Source organism: Oryza brachyantha, chromosome 1 (assembly GCF_000231095.2).
Source record: "Oryza brachyantha chromosome 1, ObraRS2, whole genome shotgun sequence".
Lineage (NCBI taxonomy): Eukaryota > Viridiplantae > Streptophyta > Magnoliopsida > Poales > Poaceae > Oryza > Oryza brachyantha.
The window spans coordinates 15,557,650-15,566,650 of record NC_023163.2 but is presented as its reverse complement, the minus strand read 5'-3'; the positions used below and the strand labels follow the sequence as shown (position 1 = coordinate 15,566,650).

General features: G+C 43.8%; 2 protein-coding genes across 2 annotated transcripts; one reads left to right on the top strand and one right to left on the bottom strand.

The window, feature by feature from the left end:
- Positions 1-323: 323 nt before the first annotated feature.
- LOC102707623 (B2 protein) lies at positions 324-3,109 on the top strand. Its single transcript, XM_006644216.3, has 5 exons — positions 324-1,159; positions 1,315-1,415; positions 1,573-1,656; positions 2,383-2,493; positions 2,613-3,109. Exons 1-5 carry the CDS (start codon positions 448-450, stop codon positions 2,655-2,657), a joined length of 1,053 nt encoding a protein of 350 aa, XP_006644279.2. The 5' UTR covers positions 324-447; the 3' UTR covers positions 2,658-3,109.
- Positions 3,110-3,791: 682 nt separating this feature from the next.
- On the bottom strand, positions 3,792-7,519 carry LOC102722450 (F-box protein SKIP8). Its single transcript, XM_006645928.2, has 3 exons — positions 6,913-7,519; positions 5,859-6,055; positions 3,792-4,308 (listed from the first exon to the last, which is right to left on the bottom strand). The coding sequence occupies exons 1-3, from the start codon at positions 7,321-7,323 to the stop codon at positions 4,047-4,049; spliced, it is 870 nt and encodes a 289-aa protein (XP_006645991.2). The 5' UTR covers positions 7,324-7,519; the 3' UTR covers positions 3,792-4,046.
- Positions 7,520-9,001: the final 1,482 nt, after the last annotated feature.

Below are 9,001 nucleotides of genomic sequence, written 5' to 3'. Positions count from 1 at the left end.
CGGAACCAAGGCCTTACAGTATTTCACTACTACTACTAGCAAATCCTATCCCATCTTCGAGAAGAAATGACTTTTTTGCAGCCGAAGAAGTGAACAATCAGCAGTAGCAGCCGCTTTTGAGACTTGTACATCGCACGGACGCGCTTTCGCCACCTTCGCCGAAGCTTCGCTCCCGACGGACCGGACCCCGTTTCGCCCGTTGCCCCGGTCGAATTTACGACCAAAACACCCCAACACCACTCACCATTCACCAACCAAACCGAGCCGCGTCGCGCGCGCGCCGCACCGTGCGAACCCCCGATAAAACGTCTCGCCTCCCACGTCTCCTTCCATTTTCCATTCCGTCTCGGCGCTCGCTCCGCACACGGCATCCGCCTCGCGCGCGAAGAAAACGAGAGGGAAGCAAAAAGAGGAGAGCAGCGGCAGAGAGGAATCGAATCGGCGGGCATGGAGGGATACGACCGCGAGTTCTGGCAGTTCAGCGACCAGCTGAGGCTGCAGACGGCCAGCTTCTCCGGCCTCTCGCTTGGCGACTCCATCTGGTCGTCCCCGGCCGACCGCCGCAACGAGGCCGTCTTCTCCTCCTCCTCCCCGCCGCCCGACGGCGAGTACCACCACTTCTCCGCTAAGAACAGCGTCGTCGCCAACGGCGGCGGCGGCGCTGGGATGGACGGGCCGGGGCTCATCGGCTCCGGCAAGCTCGCCTTCGGCGCCAGCAAGGCCGACCGCTACAACAGCGTCAACCTCCCCAGCGACGGCAAGCCCTACGGCAAGAACAACAACAACGCCAACGTCAACGCCTTCGCGTTCAACAAGATGGGGGGTTACGGCGGCAACAACGGCAGCTACGGCGGCAACGGCGGCGAGGTCAAGAGCTACTTCAACAAGTCCGTCGGGAGGCCGGCGAGCAACAACAACAACAACACCACCGGCGGCTTCTACGGCAGCGGGCACGGCAAGAAGGGCGGCGACGGCGCCGGCGGCAAGAAGAAGCACGCCAAGAACAACGACGGCGGCAACAACGGCGCGCAGGCGTCGGACAAGAGGTTCAAGACGCTGCCGGCGTCGGAGGCGCTGCCCAGGGACGAGGCCATCGGCGGATACATCTTCGTCTGCAACAACGACACCATGGAGGAGAACCTCAAGAGGCAGCTCTTCGGTAAGCACACACTGCTGCTCAAATTCGATCACAAATCAAAGCCAAGAACTGGTTCTTCAATTCTTCAACCAAGAAACCATCTTTCCAAAAAGAAAAAAAATCAACTTTTTTTCACCAACATATCATTGTATGAACTGCTGTTGTGCTTGATTCAGGGCTTCCATCGAGATACAGAGATTCAGTGAGGGCAATCAGGCCAGGGCTGCCCCTCTTCCTCTACAACTACTCCACCCACCAGCTCCACGGCATCTTCGAGGTAATCACGGCTGAATCCTAGCGATGCTTACTCAGTCAGTCTGCACAAAATTAGTAATTTTTTACTCGATATTTGCAAGTCTATTTGGTGAATTATTACCTGGGCTCAATCAGTCATCGCCCTAATTACTTTTTTTTTTTTGAATTCTTTGCTTCAGGCTGCGAGCTTTGGCGGAACAAACATCGATCCTACGGCTTGGGAGGACAAGAAGTGCCCCGGCGAGTCGCGCTTCCCTGCACAGGTACTTCACTTTCTGATTCATCAGATTACTGCTGCTAAAAAAATTCTGCTTTTGCATATATATACTTGAAACATGTTTGATATGCAACAAGTGTAGTCAGGAATTAGTGCTAGATTCATCCATGCTTAAAGAATCCTTACCTAGCTTAAGTCGTGCTACTACAGTTTAGATTTAGAATTAGTCAATATGAAGATATGCGTCAGTTGCAAGCTTTGATGACTGAAGAATTGGTCTTTGCCGACTATAAGCAAACACTTAAAATCAACAATAATAGCTAAATAAATACTAATTAATCAACAATAATAGCTAAATAAATACTAGTCTAGTTCGTCGGCAAGGATCGGTGGCGACTGCCTAACCACCGCACCTGAAAAAGATTAGATGGGCAAGTCAGAGACCGACAACACGACCACCACATCACGCGGAGCAATTACAAACACTAAAAGCCTAACCTTCTCGAGTGGTCGCTTCCGTGTCATCTCAGTTGATGCACAAATTTCTTCCATTGTCGCGATCAACGTCATTAGACCAAACCTAACACCAAAGTGAAAGTGAAAGTGATCTCACAAGATCGTACTACCAATCTTCAAAAACTTTACACTGAATCATTAAACCTGTCTGAAGCAGGTTGCCAACTGCATGAAGCTTGATTTGGAATGAATGATTTGTCCTGGATGGCTGGATCTGACTCCTTTTTTTTCTTCTCTTGGTGATGATGGCAATCAGGTGAAGGTTGCGACGAGGAGGATCTACGACCCGCTGGAGGAGGACGCCTTCCGGCCGATCCTCCACCACTACGACGGGCCCAAGTTCAGGCTGGAGCTCAGCGTCGCCGAGGTAGCTTTCTCATCATCCAAACATGCAAGCATTTCACTGACAAAAACAATGAGACGAGACGCCATGAACGAGCCAAAAAAGCTGACGTTTTTTTTGCTGCTGCTGCTGTGTTTCTGCAGGCGCTCTCCCTTCTTGACATCTTTGCAGACAAGGACGACGCCTGAGGCTCTATGCTTCCCTGCTGCTGCTGCTGCCTGCAGAGAGAGGATCAGGGGACTGCCGGTGAAGGACACAAAAGTAATAAGATTCGACGCTGTGAGATAATACGTATAGATTATATGCATACAAGGGCAGTAGTAGTAGTAGTGTTTAACGGTGTGTGTGCTGATGAACGAACATGGAGCCGATTAGTACAAAAGTTTGTGTGGGGTTTCCCATCTCGCGGGCTAAGAGATGATGCGTCCCATTGTTGTTTTTTTTCTCATTATCATGTGCGATGATGATTTCGGAGTCTGCAGAGGATTAGCCCTTTGTTGGTGTACACACATTATACTTCTGGACGGCCAGCCATGTATAAAAAATCCCTCGAGACCTCTTTCTGTTTCTCCTGTTGTAAAATCATTGACAGAATAAACAGACATACTATACTCTCTCCAGAGGTGAGTACTTATATATATAATATGATTGAGCCTGTCTTGAACAGAGTACATGTATCATCAAATTGTTGTACATTCTCTGAGAAGCCTCTTTGTCCAAATGCTTGATAGATGATTTGTACCCTAATACTCCATGAAACCAAACTAAAAGTCAATGGACTTAAGGTACATGACTGGCCATAACTTTTCTGAAATGAGATAACCGGAAACAAACTGCCCTAACGGTTTCTCATAAGTTTCGCTTTAGATCCTTCCCAAAAATTGAAAGTTTAACTTTGAGACCAGACGCTCAGGTGGTGTTTAGATTAGGAAAATTTTTAGAACAAGTGTCACGTTAAATATTTGACCGGATGTCGGAAGGGGTTTTCAGACACGAATGAAAAACGAATTTCACGGCTAGCTTAGAAACTGCGAAACGAATCTTTTGAGCCTAATTAATCCGTCATTAGCGCATATTATTTACTGTAGCACTTATGGCTAATCATGGACTAATTATGCTCAAAAGATTCGTCTCAAGATTTCTTTCATAACTGTGCAATTAGTTTTTCGGTTCATCTATGTTTAGTGCTTTATTTAGGTGTTCAAAAATTCGATGGGATGTTTTTAGAAAAGAATTTTAGGAACTAAACAAGACCTCAGTGAAAAGGAGGTACAGCAAAAGCTGTTAAACAGCAGTAACACAAGCACTAAGATTCCCCGGAAGTCAGTCAGGGCCGCACCGAGCACTACAATCTTTCATTAACCAATTTAGTTTACTCCTAAGACACATTTATACAAAATCTGAAGGGATATCAACAACCAGGAGATTCAGGATGAAGGAATAAACGGAGAAAACTGCGAAATAAAGCTCTCCCCAAATATGTTTCATAATCTATCACCAGTCTAAACCGCAAAAGAAGCAAGCAACATAGAAATGTGCCATGAAGTTTTGCTGCGAATGATTCTTTGTTCTCAACTTCAAGCAAACAGATTATGTGGAGCAGGGTCAGCCATGAGAGAGCTATGGTGATGAACCATATACCACCTCCCATTACGAAACTCATATACATTGGTCACATGGAACGGACCAGGGTCAACATCAACATGCGCCTTCATGTTAACCCATGCCACCTCACCAAGTACACGAGCTCGGACATCGCGTAGCTGGAAACCAATGCCCTGCCCTCCATCCTGGCCCCAGTTGAATAGCAAGCCCCAACTGTCCATCACTGCATTGTACCTGTCAAAAAAGATTAGTTAGATATGACCAACTCCAGCAATTCACAGGGACATCAATTGATTGTTGGATTGGATAGAAACCATATGCAAATGATATGTCCATCTGTACAGAGAAAAGAAGCAAAACTAATGGAAAATATAACTCTCAAAGAACGAGTCTCAAACTGTTTTCACGCACAGGTTTACAGAGTTGACATATATCTTGGTTTTAGTTGAAAAGTACATGGGATGCCTCTAGAAACTTAAGAAACAACAGAAAAGGCAAGCAACAAAAGAGCCCTCTGGTGATACCACTAAATTTAAGTCAGGATGGATCAACTAGAAATATTCTGATTTGTTAAAAAAAAAACTAGAAATATTCTGACAATTGATCCTGTTATATACTACCTCCGTCTAATAATAACTTCATTTTTCGATTTATATGTCCAAAGTTTGACCATTCGTCTTATTTGAAAAATTTGTACAAAAACTTAAAAAAATTAGTTTCGCATAAAGTACTATTCATGTTTTATTATCGAGTAACAATAAAAATATTAATCGTAAAAAAATTTCAAATAAGACGAAGAGTCAAAACACTGTATTTAAAAACTGAAAAATGAACTGTTTTTGGGACGAAGGTAGTAGTTATGATGAATGGTCAAGAAAAGCTCAACAGGACATAATAATAAAGGATATCCATGCTGTAAAAGCACACGTGTAGAAGGTCAAGAGGTAGAAGAAAATAAAAGCCATGAATATGATTATTCCTAACAAACATTTACTTCATTACTTGTATGCACAGTTTAAAAATCACATGCCAAAAAATAAACAGGGAAAGAAAGACATGTGAACACACATGCATTCATGACTAAAAAAATGCTTTCACAGATAATAAAAAATCACACATATTTCTTGTTAGCACTCAAACAGGTCTGTCAATGTAAATAACTAAGCTGAAAAGGTTCAAGGCTTAGCAGATATTCTAAAGAAAAACAAACAAAGATGTGAAACAAGTGAAAAGCTTCCGCCAGGAAGATAATAAAAACAGGGTGAAGGCAATTGGAATAAATTATCAGCCAAACTAGATCTAGTTACAAGTATAGTTCTCAGTAAAAGTTAAGGAGAGAGCAGTACACACTGCAAGTCTTCACAAATGAGGCAATATACAGGGTAGTGATGATGCAAAGAAATGAATGTTGCATATGGGTAAAGTGACATAATAATCTTCATAAATATGCAAAGCCAAAATGTGGTTCTATATTTTATACAAATCAACAAAACATAGACCCTTTCTCACTCCATTTTACTTTTAGAAGGTGCTACTAGGATCTGAATTCGCATAGAAACAAAATGTTGATGGGGTAGCATATTAAATATTTTCTATCTGAAGCAGCGATTAACTTCTTTTTTATTTGTTCCAAACTAGTCATTTTTATCACTTACAATGATAACTGATTCAAGACTAGTGTATATTGATTATTTCAAGATTTTTCCCAAAAGAAATAATGACTGATGATACATTCTACAGACGAGACATGCTACAAATTATCCAATCAGAGATGCAGCACATACCCTGTAAAAAGCTCTCCAGTTGCATGTATGCATTTGACATAATCTGCATTAAGCCAGAAGTGACTCATTGCTGGCAAGGACCCTTCCCTGATGATATTATAGAACTCAGTATTCACGTTCATGATGGCTTTTGTGGCTGCATAATATGCCTTCCATCCGTTCGGTGGTGTTATGTTGTGTTGCTCCACTGTAAAGTCCTACAGGGAAACAAAGAGCCAATTTACATTGTGAAACCAACCCACAGAAGGTAAAAGGTCCTTCTAATGTAACAAAAAATCATAAGGAGTTGTTGTATGCATCTACAAATTGTTGCGATTCCAATGAGAACGTGAGGAGTATAAAATCTGTAATTTTATAAATTAGATTACTAAAAAGGTAAAAACACTATATAAAATGTGCAATCCCAAGGAGTGCTGTTATGACAGAAAAAAATAGCATTATAAATTTTCTCACAAAACGTACTAACAGGACAAGGCAAGAGGGTACACATAAGCTAGCATGGTAGAAAATGATATATGTTCTGTTCGAACTTAACGGTGGGTATTTACATGGAATAAATATTGTGTGCATTACGTATGTCAATGGTGTGGCTGCACTGCAAAACAGGCAGTGAAATTTGGAAAATAAAACAATTTACGAGTCTTTCTGTTATATCTTATTGTGAAACAGGGTCGCATTGCCGCCCATTTATGCAAACAAATTAATTAGATCGGTAACTAACCGAACAATCTTCCAGAGGTTAATAAAGGCCTCTGATGAATGATATGAATCCTATAGCTATGCTCATGTAATTCAGTCATAAAAAGGAAAAAATTATCAAGTACATTATCTTGAATGCATTACAGTGTACTTAATGCAATGGCATAATAAACAAAAGCAGTTTCAAGAGCACAGATGGCTCAGCCAGGGCACACAATTCTAAACATAAAGACCTAACCATGCTAATGGTCCTCTTCTAGCAGAAACAAACATGGCATTCTCAATCCTAGGGCTCATCAGTTGACGAAATGTTAGGGGATGCCGAGCAAGCACGGGCAGCGGAGCAGAGGCGCACCTTGTGGTAGAGCGCCTTCCAGGCGCCGTCGTCGTTGGCGGCGCGGCGCATCGCGGAGTTGGTCATGGAGAGGCGGCAGAGGCTGGTGTAATCGAGGTAGCTGAGCGCGTGGGTGGTGATCTCGGGCACGAGCTGCTCCATCATGGAGGCCCCCGCGGCGGCGGGCGCCGGCGCCGGGGCCTTCTTCTGCTCCCCGCCCACGGCCATCTCGCCGCCGTTGACGGCCGCGAGGCACCCGCAGCGGGCGCAGCCGCAGCAGCCCAGGGAGAGGTCTCGCTGCTGCTCCTGGAACAGCCGCTTCCTGGAGGAGTAGGATGAGGAGGAGGAGGAGGAGCGGAAGGCCCAGACGGCGCAGACGAGGCAGCAGACGGCGGTGGCCCCGGCAGCGATCAGGGCCCGGTAGCCGTCCATGCGGACATCCAGGCGGCGTTCAGGGGGAGGAGGAGGAGGCGTGGGAAGGGTTTGGCCGGCATCCCATCCCACGGCGGGCGGAGGAGGGGGAAGCTAGGGTTTTGGGGGGAAGGGACGGCGGCGGCGGCGGCGGCGGCGGCGGTGGGGAACGGAGTGAAATCGGAGGAGGTTTCGGTTTGCTTCCGCTTGGAGTGGGGTGGGCGACCGACCGGAGCTGGATGCGAGCGAGGAGGGATGCGCTGCCATTTAGCATGGGTACTGGGCCGGGCTGGGCTGGGTCTAGTGTTGGTTGGGCTGGGTCTAGGGTTGGTTGGGCTCCGGTCACCGAGTTATCTTGCCCGTTTTAGCACGTGCAATGGCTGATCGAATCTGTGACGATGGTGACCGATGCCGTCTTCCTCGGTAGTGTTAGTGTGACGCACTCTTAGGCGCTGTTTAGTTCTTAAATTTTTTTCTCAAAAATATCATATCGAATATTTGAACATCTAAATAAATCATTAAATATATATAAATATTAAAACTAATTACACAGTTATGGAGGAAATAGTAAGACGAATCTTTTGAGTCTAATTAGGACGTGATTATCCATAAGTGCTACAATAACCAACATGTGCTAATGATGGATTAATTAGACTCAAAAGATTCGTCTCGCGGTTTCCAGGCGGAATCTAAAATTTGCTTTGTAATTAGACTAAGTTTAATATTTCAAATGTGTGTTTAAAGTTTTGATGTGATGTTTTTGTAAAAAAAATTTTGTAAACTAAACAACCCCTTAGTAAAAAAACCATAGTTTTTTTTGATAAATCTACTGGCTCAGATCGATGATGTTTATTATTAGGATGAGAAAACGGTAAAAAATATATCAGCGGTGCCAGGGTACCATAGTAGGTATTGTTCACTCCTTGAATGATTAAGGTTGCAATCGATATGAGGCCTTCGTTTTGATCCAACGGTAAAAAAAATACCCCTAAATGCATTATACAGTAGCTCTCTGCAGTAGCTATATGGATCCTAGCCCTAAATCTACAAACTCCTATTTTATCCCTCAAAATTGGTTTCTTTTCGAACAGAGGGTGTAGCCAAACAAAATAGAACCTTTCTTATCTGTAATGTTGTCGTGGTTTTGGCCGGTGGCTTTGTAGTTGTATTAGTTACATTTATTCATAAAAAATCGAGAATGCTTTTAGTTGAACATTCCAATTGGGAATAAAAATGAGATGTTGTGTCTATTGCCTCACTCCACTCCCGTGATTTATGACCTTTCTGTGTTTTTAGTTCATGAATATGGTGATATAGATAGAGGAGAGCTTCTAGATGACTCAGGTGATGCAATCGATGTGAAAGGCGAGTTGTGCAACATACTTCCTCTGTCCCAAAAAGAACCAATTCTCCGGTTTCCATGTCCAACGTTTGATCATCCGTCTTATTTGAAAATTTTTCAGGAAATTAGAAAAAAAATAGTCACACGTAAAGTACTATTTATGATTTATCATCTAATAAAAACAAAAAGATCAATCGCAAAAAAAAATTAAATAAGACGAAGTCAAAAATTATAGATAAAAAATGAAAAATTGGTTTATTTTGGGACGGAGGAAGCATGTGTGGTGGAGCGGAGTTATTGAGGCTTCTTCGACATATGGTACAAGCAACTTCATTGTCAATCATGGGAAGCGACGGT

Bases quoted from the DNA above. Each gene is read 5' to 3' on its own strand.
- LOC102707623 (XM_006644216.3), top strand. From the start codon at position 448: ATGGAGGGATACGACCGCGAGTTCTGGCAGTTCAGCGACCAGCTGAGG. The intron at 1,160-1,314 runs GTAAGCACACAC...TGCTTGATTCAG, and splicing joins CCTCAAGAGGCAGCTCTTCG to GGCTTCCATCGAGATACAGA. The intron at 1,416-1,572 runs GTAATCACGGCT...TCTTTGCTTCAG, and splicing joins AGCTCCACGGCATCTTCGAG to GCTGCGAGCTTTGGCGGAAC.
- LOC102722450 (XM_006645928.2), bottom strand. From the start codon at position 7,323: ATGGACGGCTACCGGGCCCTGATCGCTGCCGGGGCCACCGCCGTCTGC. The intron at 6,056-6,912 runs GTGCGCCTCTGC...GTTTCCCTGTAG, and splicing joins GGAAGGCGCTCTACCACAAG to GACTTTACAGTGGAGCAACA. The intron at 4,309-5,858 runs GTATGTGCTGCA...CTTTTTTGACAG, and splicing joins ACTGGAGAGCTTTTTACAGG to GTACAATGCAGTGATGGACA.